At 40.4% G+C, this 17,865-nt stretch overlaps 3 protein-coding genes across 5 annotated transcripts; all 3 read right to left on the reverse strand.

Moving 5' to 3' along the window:
* Positions 1–1,010: 1,010 nt before the first annotated feature.
* LOC135673444 (lipid phosphate phosphatase 2-like) lies at positions 1,011–6,605 on the reverse strand. Of its 2 annotated transcripts, XM_065182426.1 has the most exons (9): positions 6,505–6,605; positions 6,303–6,401; positions 3,609–3,830; positions 3,429–3,516; positions 3,234–3,343; positions 3,026–3,119; positions 2,375–2,563; positions 2,224–2,283; positions 1,011–1,452 (listed from the first exon to the last, which is right to left on the reverse strand). In XM_065182426.1, the coding sequence occupies exons 3-9, from the start codon at positions 3,822–3,824 to the stop codon at positions 1,256–1,258; spliced, it is 954 nt and encodes a 317-aa protein (XP_065038498.1). In that variant the 5' UTR covers positions 3,825–3,830; positions 6,303–6,401; positions 6,505–6,605; the 3' UTR covers positions 1,011–1,255. The 2 variants fall into 2 exon arrangements, with proteins under 2 accessions (XP_065038498.1, XP_065038497.1); XM_065182425.1 differs by lacking the exon at positions 6,505–6,605 and having other exon boundaries at positions 6,303–6,436.
* Positions 6,606–8,710: 2,105 nt separating this feature from the next.
* On the reverse strand, positions 8,711–10,996 carry LOC135673445 (calmodulin-binding protein 60 B-like). 2 transcript variants are annotated; one of them, XM_065182427.1, is made up of 8 exons: positions 10,740–10,996; positions 10,524–10,602; positions 10,375–10,427; positions 9,784–10,262; positions 9,534–9,694; positions 9,259–9,453; positions 9,073–9,172; positions 8,711–8,968 (listed from the first exon to the last, which is right to left on the reverse strand). In XM_065182427.1, exons 1-8 carry the CDS (start codon positions 10,850–10,852, stop codon positions 8,889–8,891), a joined length of 1,260 nt encoding a protein of 419 aa, XP_065038499.1. In that variant the 5' UTR covers positions 10,853–10,996; the 3' UTR covers positions 8,711–8,888. The 2 variants fall into 2 exon arrangements, with proteins under 2 accessions (XP_065038499.1, XP_065038500.1); XM_065182428.1 differs by having other exon boundaries at positions 10,689–10,828.
* A 2,010-nt stretch (positions 10,997–13,006) lies between these two features.
* Positions 13,007–13,621, reverse strand: LOC135675205 (zinc finger protein GIS3-like). The gene has a single exon (XM_065185482.1). It carries the CDS (start codon positions 13,619–13,621, stop codon positions 13,007–13,009), a length of 615 nt encoding a protein of 204 aa, XP_065041554.1.
* Positions 13,622–17,865: the final 4,244 nt, after the last annotated feature.

Raw genomic sequence — 17,865 nt, forward strand, 5'->3', positions numbered from 1 at the left:
GCCCCCTCTCTCACATCCTTTTCGGTTTCCTTTTGTGGTCGCATTCACCCTGGCCTTTATTAGTCCTTCTCAACACACACACACACACACAGACACACTCTCTCTCCCTCTCTCTCATCTGCATGCACGCGCTTGCACTAAATAAGAGGGGCAGGATCCCATGCATTGGTGAGTGTATCAGTTTGATGCAAAACCTGTACGTGGTAGGTGATGCGTACTTGAGAACTTCCTTCATATCTTGAAGTAACAAATTGAGTCGACCGAGTCGGCCACTCGACTCCAATTCCACGCATTCCTAGTCAGCTTAGGATATCTCACCATACATAAAATATATATAAATAATCATTAAAAATTCTCTCTAAATCGTAATCAAGTCTTCTTCCGTCAAATTGTAGCCCACTCAGAAAGCGCACACAACGCCTCTTTCCTTCTGCCGCTTCGAACAATTTCATTTCTCGCATAGTTTAGACTTCCCTTTTCAATGTACCAATGTGTTCATTCTTGCGAAACAAGCTAATCAATGAAAGTTGTTACATACACAATATCAAGAATTAAGGGGAAAATACATTAAAAAAAAATGGGGTCATTTAAAAAGTTTCCGACTATAGATGTTGATCATTCAAGAACGCAAAAGTACTGATAACATGATACGTCTACAAGTATATGTTTATACGTATTGAAAACTGTAGACCGACAAAAATCTCAAGTTGATGTTATCAAATTGCCAACCCACACTATGAAGATCATAATATTAAGGACTTGGTGAAATTTCAACAACAGCAAAGAAGAAGAGGAGACATGTAGGATGGATGAGAGAGTTTTCAGATACGAAGGCATTTGTGATTCCAAAATGTAGTACAAGGAACAAAATGACAAGGTAATAATTATCCCCTCAACCTCTCATTAGAAGGCCATTGAGGTCTTCTTGAGATGGATCAAGAATCAATAAGGACCCCGATTCTTGAAATTTGTTAGTCCCACCCCTTATTTTGACCTGTTGGAAAGATATCTAATGCAAAGAATAAAACATGTTAAAATACAAATATTCCCAATACGTCAACATTCGATGCATACACCGTGAAAATGATAGTAGAATATTTGAATTCCAAGTGGAGACCATACACCACTAAGAAAAAGGCAAAAGAACAAATCGCATATACAACATAACAGAACCAACCAGTTAGCGATGAGGGAGAACAGTAAGAAGAGTTGATGTATCATGTTCCAAATCCACATTGCATCAGAATTTGACGAATCAAAGTACTCTACCACCTTCCATTGAATCTAGAATTGGACTCGTGTCTCTCATGTGGATGCCATCCTGACCTTCCGATGCAACATAAGCAGTTACAATCATCGATGGCCTTGACTGAAGAGAATTTGCATTCGACTGCAACTGCTCGTCGTTTCTGGTATCAGCCATTGCATGCAGATGTGCATGAGGCCACCAACCTGGGAGAATCACAAGGATGAGACTTGACATGAATTAGAATTATATCATGCAGTGAATTCACAGCACAAGCATCTCGACCGAATGTGTTGCTCTGTACATTATTGATCAAGATATGTGACTTTCCCCATGAGAATTTACAAAATTTTTGTCTCCATATACATTTTATTGTTATAACCGTGGTACTAGTCATGCCCGTTAACAGAAACATAGAGAAAGAAATAAAGAGAGCAAATGGTCGGGGTGTACGCTCCTGTTTTATAACCAACCAATTTTAACATGTCCCCAACAGCGAATGGTAGCAACTCCAGTCCCAAGATTCAAAAGTTATGAGTGCCAGAAATAAGTTGTACAATCTAGTAATTGCCCATTGAATCCTCCCAAATCAAGCACAATTTAACTTGTTCTGAATTCTAAAACGTTTTTCCTTCATTCCCTTTTTTATAACACTTGTAAACTCGATCCACGCTAAGATATCATGACAATCATTGATTAGCGATGTGGCAAGGAAATCAAATTGGGCAATCAATGTGAAGAGCCAATTATGACATCGATTATGCAACTCTAGGCATTCTCCTTTAAAAATCAATTGAATTTACCAAACGAAATATATGTTTAATTAAACATGTGAAGGTAAATGTCTGCATGAGGCGAGAAACTCATCTTGCAATACATGAAAATCCACAAAACATATTTTTGTCTCCCATGAGACTAAAACACAGAAAACCAAAGTACCGAGACAAACACCTGACTAAGTAGGGAATGATACATACCATCTAGATCATAAGGAGGTGGAAAGAATTGCAGATAGCAAAATGAAGCGACTACAAATCCTGCATATATCAAAAACTTGGTTATAAAGATACATAGTAAAGAGACACAAACATTAAGCTTGAAAATGATCAATTTGATTTTAAAACATACCTAGTAATCCTCCCGCAAAGACATCTTGCCAATGATGCCAGTAGTCATCAACTCGAGAAACTGCCACAAGGGATGCACAAAGTAGGGGAAGAAGTACAATGCATAGTTTTCCAACATGGCCCCTACGGTCAAAAGCCTGGATTTTGCCTGCTAGATACCATGCTAGGAAACCTAGGCCTGCAAAAGACCCTGCACATGGATAGTACAAATCCTCAGTCCAAATTTCTCCTGTGTTAAAAAGTAAGGTGGCTCAGTGCACAAGACTTCCATTGCCTGGGGAGGGTCATACAAGTGTAATTACGAAAATCATTGGAAAGTGGCAAGAACACTGAGTTGGAACCTACAGGAGCAAAAGTAGAGAGGAAAAACAGAGTTCTATGACTAGTCTAGAGGATCAAACGCAGTGATTCACTGTGATGCTTTAGGAGGAACAAAATCTCCATAGCTCAGAAGACAATGACATATTGGGACGGATAACCATAATCAACACACGAAGTGAAACTTAGTAGCCCACAGCAGTTCTTCCAGATATGGTATTATAAGATATCGATAACACCCAATAGAGCCTCAAAGTCATCTCATAACAAAAAACTGACAAAATCTGAAATTTAAAACCATCAGTTACAAGTAGGTGATTAGTTTGATGCTTACATGATGAATGCCCACTTGGAAAACTCTTGTGCCCTTCTTTAATAACACTTTTTTCCCCATGACATATAACACTTGTTGTCATGTTGTCATAGACCTGCATATTAAGATTTTCTTACGCAAAAGCCACATGAAACAACATGCTTGCTGGTAACATGTAAAAGACAACTTTAGAGGATGGACAAGATTAAAATAAAAGTTCAGGACCCACAGCTTTTCCATCAGGAAAACAGCGCCAGAAGAAATCTGGCCGTGGTCGGCCAACAGCATCTTTTATTGCATCAGTTATGACTCCAGTTAGAAGCACTGAAAAGAGCAAACCTGCACATACATTTGCTGGTCAATTGCAAAATAAAAGAAAGTAAACGAAACTGACCAGTTCTATAGCACTGGAAAAGAAATGTACCTAGTATGGCATTGTGCAAATCATACACGTTCCTCGTTCTGAAGTATATTCCAACAATAATAACAATAGGTAACACAATCGCCAGTAACTGCCAGGAAATTGTTATTGTTCTACAATGCACCAGTGCAAATATTAACTATAAAGAAAAACTCTTTACCACTTAAGAGAAGAAGAATGTACCGGAACAGCCCAAAATGGCACTGTGTTGCTTTTCAATGGATACCTCAGATCTGTCATCATGTCTCTTCCCACAAACCGATGAAATGGTTCTATAATATTTAAGCATCCATCGACTATAGCAAGGAGTATAAGTATGATCCAGTCATGCATGTGAAATCTTGCGACTTTGGTTCCATGGGATCTCAATGTGTGAGCTCCTAACTGGATATCTGGCATTTTGGCCTTATGAAAGAAAATTGGAGAAAACAAATTGTTAAATTGTAAAATATGCCTGAATCCATGCAATTTGTTTATGTTGTGCTGATGACAGTATTTGCTATCTTTTCCGAAACACAAGTAAACAACAACAACAGCAACAAAACTGTAAGTCCCAACTACTTGTATTTGTCGGTCTTGTTTACTTATGTTCCGAAACATAAGTAATCAAGACTGATAAATACAACTATAAAGGAAATAAAAACAAAAATAATTGTTATGAGAGGTATCAAGAGATGATGAGTAAAGCTGAAAATTAAAAAGGCCTTGAACAAGAAACGTGGGAGAGCAAACTATCATGACTGGTCTATCTAAGAATGCCATAGATCATTCACCCATAAGAAGGTCATCTTATATGGAGCATCTGCAAATATTTTCAGAAATATCCTGCAGTTTTTCTTTCTCACTGGGATCAGAAGTATAGAAATTTATCTCCCCAGAATAGCAGCATACATGAGGAAAGAATGCGGGCTTGTTGGAAAACAAGATAGGGGGCAGCACTGCACTGTTTGTTTCCATGGAGAGAAAAGGGGATCTGAAGAGCTAGTCCCTTAAGTCTGTATAGTTTCACCCATGTCAACAATTGATACCAGAAATCAATTTGATGCATATTGTGTTTACTTATTTTCAGAAAGACTGATGCAGCTAACATGAGGTCAGACTAGACTCACACTTCAATTCAAGTGAAAGAAGAAAATCCTAAAAGAACTAACCATTACTCGACTGCCTTTGGTGGTTTATTTTAATTATCTAGACTTGGGATACACCTATTGTAATTTAACGAAACCAAAATCCCTGTCACAAATAATATACAAAATCACCTACTAGAAATATCTAAAAAGAAAAGGCTGTTCTATGGGATCTCTTGCCTGATATGAATTTGTTTGGCCAATGAATGGAATTCAAATAAGAAAAAGCCAGGATGCCCCCTGGGTACATGAAATAGATTCCCAAGTTTATTTGTATATGTATTCGCCTGGTGTTATTTGGTATCAAGTGCTATTCAGCAGACACAGACGCTATCAGGATAATCTCCCAGAAGCAAGTTAGGTCGATTTTCAGTTTGAGATTTAAGTTTTCAATTTATTATGTCAATGACCAGCCATTTCTGTGTGCTTTTTTGCACTTGGAGAGCAGTTAAGTTCTGATTTTCAGCTGCGGGATGGCATACATCAGAGAAACTATGAGATGTAAATTAAAGAGTAGACAAACATAAAGATAAAAGTCCAGTCTTCCAATCTTTTATGTGCCCAACAAATCAATGAAAAGAGTCAAACAAAAATCAAATTAACTATCTGAATTTATGTGAGATCTCTACACAATCAGAAACAAAATAATTACTTATTTTCTGCTTTTCTATGGCATATAATAGTCAGCCAATATCATTTCTCACAAGTATGTCTAAACTTCAACTATTATTGTCATCAAATGTGAAATTTATGGAAGAAATCTAGTTCTTAAAGGAATAAAAGCATTGAGTCCCTCAGGTTCTGTAAGAAAGGTGCAGAAGTTGTATCTCACCCTCTAGCTTGAAGTGCAACAGTATAAAGCAATTCAAAAAATGAAACCCAACAAACATCCCATTTGTTCTTTTTCTTCCAGAAGTTTGAACGCCACCTAGTAACTTTTTTGAGTTTCTGTATATCACGACCGACTTATGGTTATTTATCTGTGATGCAGCAATGTTCAAAATTCATGCCAGCTCCTCCTTTTTGCCTAAAACTTATGTTTTCCCAACTACTTTGACATCATTTCTTCAACGTGTTAAGTGGAATTCGGATCAGAAAATATATATAAACCTTCTCTCATGCTCCATAGGCGACAATACTATGGCTATCAAATATTTCTTCTAGATGAAGTTATATACACTGCAAAGTATGGCATTGTAACAGAATAGGGTCTTGCAATTGGACGAAGACTGCATTAATCAGCCTAGAACAAGATCAGCAAATGCACTCTTCCATGATGGTGATCATGGCCATCAATCGCACAATTTTCGTCAATGTTTGATCCATCACAAGCGTCAGATGGAATGGAGATAAATTTGGGTCTGAATTTCCACGAGACATTTGATTTTTCTTTGCAGAATAACCCAAATTAGACTGAACAACCAACTAATAACAAGATCTGTTCAACTGAAGTCAGACCAAGAAATTACAATCAAACGAAAACTAGGGAGAAAAGGAAGAAGGAAAACCAGATATTCCAACCAGCCGAGCTAAAATAAAGAAAGAAAGAAGGGAATAGAACACATAGATTCATTAGAAACCCAAATCGTCCCCTTATCTATCAGTTGCAAATTCGCAAAACCCTTACCGACGTCACGAGACCAAGAACTGGTACTACTCAGAAGATGCTAGAGTCAAATATGCACAGGAAATCCAAGAAATGGCAACAGAACCAAAAGAAAGCAAGGTAATTCATCGACCATCCTCTTACCGATCTCCTATGTGGTATCAGAAAGAAATGTGACGACCTCCGGTTGCAGCAGCAGCAGCGGATCCGCAGAAAGCTGAACCCTCCTCCCTCCGCAAGCACCTTATCACATCGATCCACGAAGCTTTCACGAAACGGGACGACGAGGTAAAATAATAGCAGCTACGAAACTCGTTTTCGCCACTCTTTTTCTCTTCGGACTAACCACAAGAAGGTGGTGGGCAGACGGGGGAGTTACTGCTGAGACGACGACGCGGAGACGCAGACAAACCAAATCGATCTGATTCTTGCGGACCTCTTTTTATCTCTATTTATTTTTAGCTTCGAACTAAAAATACAATTAACAAAAAAATAAAAGAAGAATCGCGGTTTTCTATACGTTTTACTTTTTGGTTCGGTTCGTTCGAATTGGTTGTTGGATCTGTTGCGTCCATATCTTGGTGGTGGAGGTAAGACCACAGCCGGTGACCAGATCCGATGTAAATGATTCCGTAGTCCTAGCTGTCACCGAGGGGTACGACCCCCGACACGTGACGATAAAAGGTAAGCTTACCGATGAGCTGGTGTTCGAATCTTGACGTTAAAGTAACAAAAGGAAGGTTGTCGCGAATGACCAAAAAGAGGCCCCAAAAATATGCATTCCTCACGTCAACTTTATACATTCTCATGTTTCTTTCGCAGCTTCTCGAAGGGTAAAGGAGAACAACGATTTCCGTCTCAAGGAGATTAAATTAGGTGGTCAATCTCAAAATGAGGAAGCAGTGTCTCCGTAGCGGTCCTTATAATTGACATAGTTGATGTAGCTGAGGTGTTGGTCAATCTCGCATGACAAATCTTTTCGTAAGGACAAGGTTAGAACAGGCGAACGATGGTCGTCTTTATCATGATCGATGACTTCCCCAGCAAACTCGTATACCCCATCTTCCTCGGTTTGGATCAGAGCTTTCGCTTGTCAATCCAAGGCTACGATTGGATCACCGGTTAGCCCCAGTCCGGAAGAGACTTCCCGAGTCAATGTCCCACCATCAGAGGAAGTTATCCCTTTGTCTTCCGATCGTGGAGACAAATGCCAGGGAGGTGTCATGTGATTTGGTCCTTCCACGAAAGTGTTGATCGACGATCGCCACCACGGAAGTCTTCGGTCTTCGTTCGGCGGATTGCTGGTCGACTGGAACCTTGTTGAATGGATGTATTTGTTTGATGGGATATAAAGAGAAATAACTTTTGTATATAAACAAATACAGGTCATAACATACAGTGAAATTAAATGAAACCATAATTAAATAAAACATCAAGATATACATAAAAAATTTGTTCAATGTAAATGATAAAAATCACGGGATAAACTAGAGATAATCTACTACAATAATAATAAATATACAAATCTCAATCTCTTGTCTAAAATTCTAGCAATAATCACAAGAGAATAACTGGAATACAATGATCACGTCATTGTGCACAATATCTAAGTCCTCCATACTTCTTCTCAAGTAATCACAGTAAGAATCTATTATAGATCCGATCTAACATGAGATGAAAGCACGGTTATATGATCGAAAACGATCTCTCTGTGTTGTTATTATTTTCTTCCCTTTTTTTTTCTACCTTATTGCTACATTTTTTTTGTCTCTTTTTATAGTCACCACACCCTTCTAATATAAATTAGAGTTAGCTTAAGAGGAGATGAGCAGTGGGCTAATAAAACCAATCTTGAATTGAATATGGGCTGTTAGCCCAATAGTATTTTGCCTGCTCTCTTAGGAAGCTCGCTTGTAGTATTTATGAAGGATTTAATTTTTTTAGAAAAAAAGGAGGGAAAAAAAGTACATTATTATATAATTATTCTCATTCAATCTAAAATTATAATAGTTCTTTTATTTTTAAATTTTATTACTTTAAAATCTTAATTAATACTTAGTTTATTTTCTAAATTGCTCTTAATATATCTTAAAATGCCAACACATTGATATCAATATTTTTTTCCTTAATATGTTTTCACAAACCAAAAAATCATAATTTTCACTATTGAAAATTAAAACAATTACTTATTATAGGTTGAGATTAGAGTTGCAACAATTCAGTCTTTAAGAACAATAAAAAAAAAAGAATTTAGCTTTGATACCATATGATATGATGAAGAGAAGAAGAAGACATACAATCAATCGTACAATTATTCTCATTCAATCTGAAATTACAATATTTCTTAAAATTCGTTTTGAGGAACCTTATGTCCAAATCACGGCAATGAAGTTTTTAGTTTTGGCCTATGGAAAACATCACAGCTACACGGCCATCACATAAATATACCATCTACAAATATACATATGGGAGAGAACAGCTCGCTTGCCGTATCCATTAATGAAGCTCATTCGTGGCGTCCGAAGATCGCCATCGATGAAAGACGAACACTATGAGCAATACATCGAAAGCAACTCCACTTCCTGAAGAATAACTAAAGTACATCGAAACAAGTTCATGCTTATTGCATCACTTAATATAGCAATATATAGAGACTTATTCTCCTTCATAACTCGTCTTCTGGTGCCACCAGCTGAATGAGCAGTCTTCGTCGACTGCTCGACTGTGTCGTCACAGTCCCATCTCCATCGGCACAGTGCTTGGAGAAGCTGCAATTCCATGAAGCTCGTCTGGGATCATAACACTACTGCCTGTAAAATAAACAAATCCTGGTCTCAATTTCTCGAATATATCGATGGAAATCTAGCTATAATTAATCTAGTTCTTGCTGACAAGAAAGAAGTAGTTCTACGACTTGGTTGTGCTTCGGTGGCTCTAATGAGTGATGCACCATCTATTTCTTCCAACTGGTTCCAGTTCTGGTATGCGTTCTGGATCAGCATCTGCAGATCGATCTGCGTAAAAAACATGACAAGATCATTATTATTCTGACAGGCATGGCTTACCAAATCTATCCTAAATCTTAGCATATTATCCTCACTGCATGCTGCGGAGTAAGCTGTTCCAGAGCGTACGTCAAGCCGTTCACCATAACTCCCCAAACTTGGCATATAGGGTTGAAGACTACTGCACCGAATTCCCCATGGTACAAGTATAGCTCATCGCCAATGTTGCAAGTACTCGCATGAGTAATCGTCTCATTCCACATGTGTTCCGACATCCCTTGTCCCAGGATCTAAATTGCAGAGCCAAGGTTCATGTCACGTTCACAACACATACATATATATATGATTTGGATGTCAGCGGACGGCTTACTTGTCGCAGGCGTTGCTGATTGGCGACTGATAGCTTCAAGAAATCTTGCACGGTTGTGATTCCCGCAAAAGCCAGTCTGGCGTCGAATTTTCCGTTCTTGGCTATATTCTTTAGTCTCCAAACCTTGTCGTGTCGGGATGGAGGAAAGTGTTTCTTGTTCACTGTAAGATGACATGTAGAAGGCAGAATTAGATCGACAAAAAGCGCATGTTCTCTGCACAAGATTAAGAGACATAGAAGCTGTTCTTACACTCTCCACGATGATCTAAGACCGTGAAACGTTCTGTTATTGCTTCTTTGATCCTTACTCCTTCATAGCTCCCCGGAGAAACTCTTGCACCGAGTCTGAAGTTCCGAGATCTTATCCAGCTCGAGTTATCTGTGAACTCGAGCTTCTGTATTGAAGCCATGCCTTGACGCAGTGTAACTCTGCATTCTCCGACGAGTAATGGCCTCTTCCCCTTCCGTTCTCTTAGGACGTGGCTACTGAACTCCTTGGGGGTCCAATTGTCGTCATCGTTAAAGGGGAAATCTCCATCGAGGACAACTATTTCCACTCTGGGAGGTGGTTCGATTGAAATAATAGAACTTGGGCCAGATTGGCAGCGTACAAGTTGGATTTGCAGTGGATTGTCGTCCTTATCTTTGATTTTGCCTTTGGTGAAGATGGGTAGCGAGAGTGGGCTTGTGAAGATGAGTTGCAAGCTTGGAGTTTGCAGCTGTGGGGACCTGAAGAGGAACAGGCATGTCTTCTTTTGAAGCTCATATGGAAACCAAGGAATCAAGTTTTCATGCATGTATTGTGAACGATTAAGAAGGTCGATCAACCACATGCTTTTACCTCGGTAATTGTCCCAAGTGATGAGTAAGCCTGCGGTCCACCTCTTCACGCACCTATATCAGCAAATAATTTTCGCTATGAGAGAACGTACTTATCATTGAATAATAAGCTAAAGTGGAAGGTTGCATGGTTCATCATGACGATCGTACCACTCTCCGAAGCAGTGGTTCTAATGCCGAGCACAAGTACTTCTGCATGCTTGTTCCAACCATAACTTCTCGGACGACGCTGTCAAAAACAGCAATTTACCATAAACTTGGATATATATGTATATATGTGCAAGAACTCAAGAGAGCAGATGTTATCATGCAAACCTGTGACTGAGAGAAAACATGAGACATGCAGGCTTAGAGACAGTTGCTTACGAAGAGAAAGAAGAGGAGGGTGTCGTCCGTCTCGCCACTGCCGGATCTACACCATTCTGCGAGTCCAGGCGAAGGTCCCGCGGCTCGATTCGTTTTTTGATGCATGCATGCATATTTTCCTGGCAATTTTAAGAAGCCTCGATCCGAGAGCGAGGTTGAAGTAAGCAAACAAGAGTATAGAGGCAGCACCGGGAAGGAGGGGGAGAAGGAGAAGGAGAAGGAGAATTCAGATGGCTCGGTACGTGGTTGAGAGCTCCCTAAATGCTTGAAAGCCTCAGGAAAGAGCACAGCCTTAGGAAAGAGCACGACAATGCTTGGGAAAGCTGATGGAAGGATAGCAGGGCTGTCACTGCCTCCGCGTGAATGAGTGACGTCCCGGATGAGGTCAGTAACTTGACGCGGTTTGACCAAAGAACTGCATGGTCACTTTGTGGAATTGTATCTCATCCGTTTAGGTAGTTGAGTCTAATCTATTGATTGAAGGGCAAATTCCTCAACAAAAATCTTAAGTTTTTATTTTTATTTTCGCAAAACATTCTTTTTTTATTTATTCTTGTAAAATTTTTATTTAAAAAATAAATTATTATTGATTTTTATCTCATCATCCCGTCGTGGTCATCCGGAGATCCCGTCATCTCATCCTATTTATAGTTATTTTTATCATTGTCATCTTATCTTTTCAAGTCAGATTTCTTTATTTATCATCTTTGACCCTCGTATGCTTTCCGATGTGTCATCCTTAAGGAAGGCATCATCGACCCCTCCTTAGTCTCTTGAATTCTAAGTTTCTTATACTAAACATGCATACCCTTACTCGCTTTCATCCCTCATCATTGTTCGATCAAAAGAACAGAGAGATTTGGAAAGAAAGCACTGACGGTGCCCAATGTGATGGGTCATGCAAGAGAGAAGAGAGAGGAAGCCCTATCATGATCGTCTATTTTTCCTCTATTGAGATCGATAATGGGGCTTTAGCAATACTTCGATAATGGTGAACACCGATGATAAAGACGAAAATAAGAACGATGGAACACATAAGACAATCGATTGGGGCGAAGGCTAGAGATAATATTATCTTTTAAAATAATTAAAATATAACTTAATTTGATCTTAATTATTTATTTAAAATAATTAAGATCAAGTTAGTGATAGTATATTTTGGGTCTAGCTAGTCTAACTAGCAAGTCCGGTCTCACTAATTCAGACTCAGCAGCAACCGAGTGGTCTTTATACCATGGAGTCAAACCTCTTTCACACACACACACTTTTAACTTATGAACATTGATATGCCGCTTATGAACAAGAAGAGGGCATAATTAAAATATGGTATGAGACCTATTTATGATATGAACAAGATCTCGAAACAGCTGATGGGTTATTTGGGCCTTCATGGGCTTCGGAGGAGGCCACGATGTGCAAAGGGTACACTTGCCAATTGGAATGTAATTGGATTACTAATTTTCTCAATATTTAAACCAATTAATTTATCTTATCATAATGTTTAATTTAATATTCCAATGCTTCAAATATTGACTTTTGGAGCTAACTTGACTGCAGTAGCGTATCTCACCTTTATAGATTTGTCTCTTGGGTTGCCATCTCATCTCATATGGAAACGGATGGATTAGAACCACCCACCACTCCCTTCTTCCCTACACACACAATTAAGTATGATTGAGGTGGATCCATTCACCTGGAAAAGACATCATTTCCTGGGGGTTTCTTTTGGATGATGCCATGATTTAAGAAGCTAAGGCTGCACTAATTTCTTCCATGAACTTTTCTTGACAAGAAAGTAAGTGTAAATTTCAAGCCAAGCAAGCAAATCTTTCAGTGTTATCTCACCTAACATTTCCTCGAATGGGAACTCAAAATCAACAATGTTGTCGACAAGCCCAATCTAAACGACGTGATACGTATCTTAGGATGACGCTCTCTTTTATTCCTATTTTGACCCGTCTTTCAGCAATAGACTACCTAACCATCGCCTTTCTTCTTCTTTTTCTACAAGCTAGAAAAGAAGAGCACACACTTTGAAGGACGCCTCGAGTTCATTGCTTCCTTCTCTACATTCTTAAGTATACTTTAATTCGAAGTGGGCTTACAGAAGAAAGGGAGAAAAAGGGGTAACGCTTGATAGAGGCCACCCAATCCGTAGGAGCACACATTTACTTAGAGAATACTAATCAAAAGCAAGAAAGAAGAAGTATCGTGCATACACATCATAAAGATGTATCGGTGACGTGCATCGTGTGAACACGGAGGAGTCAGGAGCCAGTCGGAGCAAGACTAAGGTGGAGATCCACGTCCTCCGTCGCACCCTCCGCCACAGTACTCCCGTCGAGCCGGGTTCCGTTGATGGGACGGCTCGCTTCGGAGCACCACCGGAGGTCCCCATCCCCATCCTCACCGTACGCCGCTGACGTGCTGTAGTAGGGGGGCGGCGGCGGGACCGACGAGGGTAAGATTGCACGTGCGGCGAGGGATGAATGGGAGGCCGGTGGGCTCGGGAGCGAGTACCAAACCCAGCTCGACCGCGGCGGAGCGAAGGCCGGGGAGGCAGCCCTCCGGTGGTAGTGAACGTTCGCCGCCGCCAGCGGCGAGCGGTGGAGGGAGGCTCGGTGCAGCTGCTGAGCGCGCCTCAGCTGCTGGCGCTCCTTCTTGTGGGCGTTCTGGTGGCCGCCCAGCGCCTGCGAGTTCGCGAACTCCCGGCAGCAGTACTGGCACTCGTACCTTCTCCCGTCTGCGGCACCGCCTCCTGCCGCCGCGTCGCCAGTGGCCTCCGCCGTAGGGGCGAGGAGTTCGTCGTTGTCGGAAACAAGGAAACCGAAGAGCTTGAATCGTGGGTTCGTGGATTTAGCATCGCACTCTATCCCTGCCATGATCGATCTCCTGTCTTTGCTATACATGCCTTACAATTGTATCATACTATCATCTCTTTCCAACTCATGGAATGAAGGAAGGGATGTGTGAGTATTTATATGCGAACCATGGGGAGGTTTTCTTAGCATGAACACGAGCAGGTGTCCTGATTAAGTGGGAAAAGAGGTGCTTAAGTGGTAGTCGCGAGTCTCTTGCGGCAGGCAGTGCAGTGCCTCTTTCTTGGGCACGTACATTTTGGGTACATCTTCTTGGTCGTACAGGAAAGCCAATAGGAAAACGTCCAGTGCAGTGCAGTATCGCAGTCACTCCAACCAATAAGAGCTGTTGCTGGTCCGTGCGATTGGAACCATACGCAAACAGCGACAGCAGTACGTCCTTCCTGGAGGCAGAAAAGTTCCATATACAACGCTGGTCGTCTTTGCATTAGATTATTTCACACTACAGTTTTATTTATTATCATAATTTGTATTCATTATCTACGGAATTTATAATTTTAATCCTGAAATTAAATTATTCTATATTACAATTTGAGTACTTACGCAATAGCAGCAGTAGTCCATCGAGTTGCTACAGAAGTCTTCTCTTCACAAAAGTTCACGGGTTTGACACCTCCCTATCCCTACCCCTAACCCACGCAGCACATCAAACAGTATAACAGTGCGACAGTTCACCCGTATCGCCGGACGGCAGTCAGTCCCCACGTCATGCATGCATGCATGCATGCATATGATACGTACCTCCAACCAAATCTCTGCTGTCGTCCACCGCCATCTGCACAGTGTGCACTGTCACCCATGCATTGAGGTGCAAACAGCTGACACAGCTTTTGCCATATGATACGGATTCATGATGTATCTACTTGCTGCTACAACCTTACACTATTGAGTTCGTACACAAGTTCGGATTGTGGAAATGATAACGTAGCAATCTGCACGCCGTTGTTGCTGCTGTTTACGGGAAAAGCTATTAGCATTCTTGACGTGATTATCTGTTGCATTATCATTATTTTTCCATGTAATGTTGTTTGTCTTATTTTGAGGAATTGATCTACTCAGGAAGTGAACGCGCATAGATCGTTTTAGAACAGTCTATGATGTGTTTCTAATGCTTGTCATCTACCACTTGCTTTTGAAACACGAGATGACGCGATCCATCTGTGATTGTACATGGAGTGAAGATGAGAGATGTCAATGACGCAACACCCACCTGCAGAGTATCTTTCATGGAAGCTTATGGTACACTTTTAACCTCTCTACATACACCCACTGTAGATAACAATAAAAGAAGAAGAAGAAGAAGAAGAAGAAGAAGAAGAAGAAGAAGAAGAAATGACTGAGCCCACTCGATCGATTTGCAGGCTTGAGATGAGATAGTAAAGAACAGCAATGCATCATGCCATCTGATTTGGTTCATCTTTGTCTTTATATTTTGGCATCGAGATAATACATGGTGGTGTCCATCATGGAGCCTGTGCAAGCACAATCCCAACTCAAAGTGACAGCATCCATAGCGTGATCGGAAGCCTTCGGCATTGCTCTGAGAACAAGGCACATTAAAACAAAGGATTCGGTGAGGTGACGGTGCCTCTCGATAAAAGGAAGGGAAGACCTTAAGGGCGATGTGAAGTCACGCATAGTGTCTTTATATGTTCTTCATCCCAATATCTTATAGCTGCAGCGATTCTGTCTACGTCTTGACAGGTCTATTTCCAATAGTACCATTGCGAAGAAAAGGAGGCTTTCATGAGGAAAGGAATCACATTTGAAGTCTATCAATTCTCCAAGCTTCAAAGCAAAGCCCTACTCGTGTCTCTCCCTTTGCCACCTACCCATGTTAACAGTAGGTAAAGCTTCACACAGCAGCGTTTTACGACAAACAAATTATGTGGTGATGCAAACCAGCAATAATTCGCCAGGCGACGCCACCATTTGATGATTATGAGAATAGCTCGTCGATATGGCTGCCTTTATCCACACGATAACCTAATTGGCCCCTCGAAAGACTTTCCTCCTGTAGGTTGCATGTTACTGCGTCACACGAAGTCTCTCCTACCATGGATTTCCTTGCGCTTGTCTTTTTCTCTATGGAAAGCAGCTGAGGTGACTCTTTTAGATAACAACATGGTTACGACCCGTCACCTCTCAGGCCTCTGGATTCTCCATGGCAGGCATAGTGGACCTATCGAAGTGTTCTCTACTCTTGCAGGGTGCCTCGCTCCTCGTCTTCCTGCATATTTGGATGATAATATTCGTGAACTACTTCTTATCTACTTTATTATCCATTTATTATTATTTTTTTTCTTTTATCCCACATTGCTAATTAACTAGTTTTAAAGCCTAAAACTAGTATAAATAAAAACCCCTTCTAAGTCTATGAAATTACTAAAAAATAATATATTTAAATATTACAAAGATATTCTCCACTAGGAGGAGTTGATTTCTGTCGTCTTCACTTTTAAGGTTAGTCTACTGGAGTTATTTTTCTTGATTTTGTTTTTGTTCTGTATCACAAACACTCTCTAAATGATGAATCTATTCATTCAAACAGTTTAATAAATGATTAATTGGATGAATAAATATAATAAAAAAAATTTTCAGAGAACCGATTCGATTCCGATTTCCAAAACCGGAACAACTCATTCTGGAACACCAAAATTTACTGCATCCGTCTTTAATCTCTATCTATTGGTGTTCTTGTTGCTTCCGTGGCATCCGACGACTGGACATGGATGGAAACACTCCACCAATGGATGTGGATGGCGACATCCAGGATTGCCAGAATCGGGAGGAAGGCCCACTCACCGCCACCACTCCAAGGAAGTCCTTTCCCTTCTCCATTGAGCTGGCTTGCTTTTGAGTTGATATGAGGTTAACACCCCCACACATCTTGTTTCCAGCTGTGTTCATAGCCTGTTCTAACAATTCAAGCAACGTCGGCAGTGACTTCTGCTGCCGATGGCAAATGAGTGTCCCCATTAAACAAAGGACCCCATATCTTCTTACATGGATTCCCACAGTAGACTCGGTGGATTCTTGCGCCTCTTTCAACTCGAAAAGTGCAACATCAGCCTAACATGTCTCTTAAGTCGATTTGATACGTACCAGTCAAATAATTATTTGAAGGGTGTTGAGAGTGATAAATGTTTTTAGCTTCCGTGTTGTTTAGTGTTTTGGCACTTTTCGAAAGCAAATGTTCTCACACAGCAATTAAATATATGTCAATTGCATACCAGTCACAAATACGTGCGATGGTTCGGTTGATTTACTGTTGTAGGTGCATGTGCTTTTCGCATGACTTCTTTGTATTGACGTGGGTGTTGGCGTGGCAAACCGGAGTAGGAGGTCTGATGGGAAGATGATTCGTCGAGGATGATATGACTTTAGAGATAGAGAGGTCGGGTAGAGGAACAAGAGTCTTTCTTGTTGCACGGTTATCTCCTAGTGATGATCGTTGGTAGCCCTACATAATAGGTCTGTATCGGGGGGCTTTCGACCACTCCAATGTTTAAGTCAACGAGAGGGAGAGAGGGAGGGAGACAATAGTATAAACTATGTAAATAAGAGAATAGAGAAGTTATTGTCTACTTCCTTGGCTTGGCCTAGTGCATGACCTTTATACCTGGACACCGAGCAATCTGATCATGCGTTAGCCAAGACCCTTTTACTTTGAATGGTAGAACACTTAACGAGGGCAGCTTGCTGTCATCATTAATATAGAGGCATGGTTCGAGATATCAACCAAGTGGTATCTAGGGAAGTTTAGGTATGTTGTCCTTAAAAGATCGATCGTTTTCAATTTTTTTCAATTTTTATTATTTATTAGTCCTCGTAAATTGGAGGGTATTAATATTATGCCTATCTCATGAATCAGAACAATCTACCGCTCTCGCCCTGCACTTTGTGTGTAGCTTTGGTTGTTCAGTAACCCAGTTCAAAAGATATTTTACATAAAAATAATTAAAAGAAAAGAAAACAAGGCAAACAAATCCTCCGTAAATAACAGATGCCAATTCTAATACAAAGTGGATCAGTAAATACTTGGGATGTGAAGACATCCACAGTTACACTCCAGCATTTAAATCAAAAATTGGATGGGTCACAATTTTCAATAAGTAAAAAAAATTAGGGACGTAAATTTAATTCTCCTAAAAATAAATGAAAGGAGGAAGTGTGGATTAGCACTTAGCAACGGGATTGTTACCAATGGAATGACCAAATCCTTACATATGGTTTATTGCATTCCT

The sequence above is a fragment of the Musa acuminata genome, chromosome BXJ1-5 (assembly GCF_036884655.1).
Source record: "Musa acuminata AAA Group cultivar baxijiao chromosome BXJ1-5, Cavendish_Baxijiao_AAA, whole genome shotgun sequence".
Classification (NCBI taxonomy): Eukaryota; Viridiplantae; Streptophyta; class Magnoliopsida; order Zingiberales; family Musaceae; genus Musa; species Musa acuminata.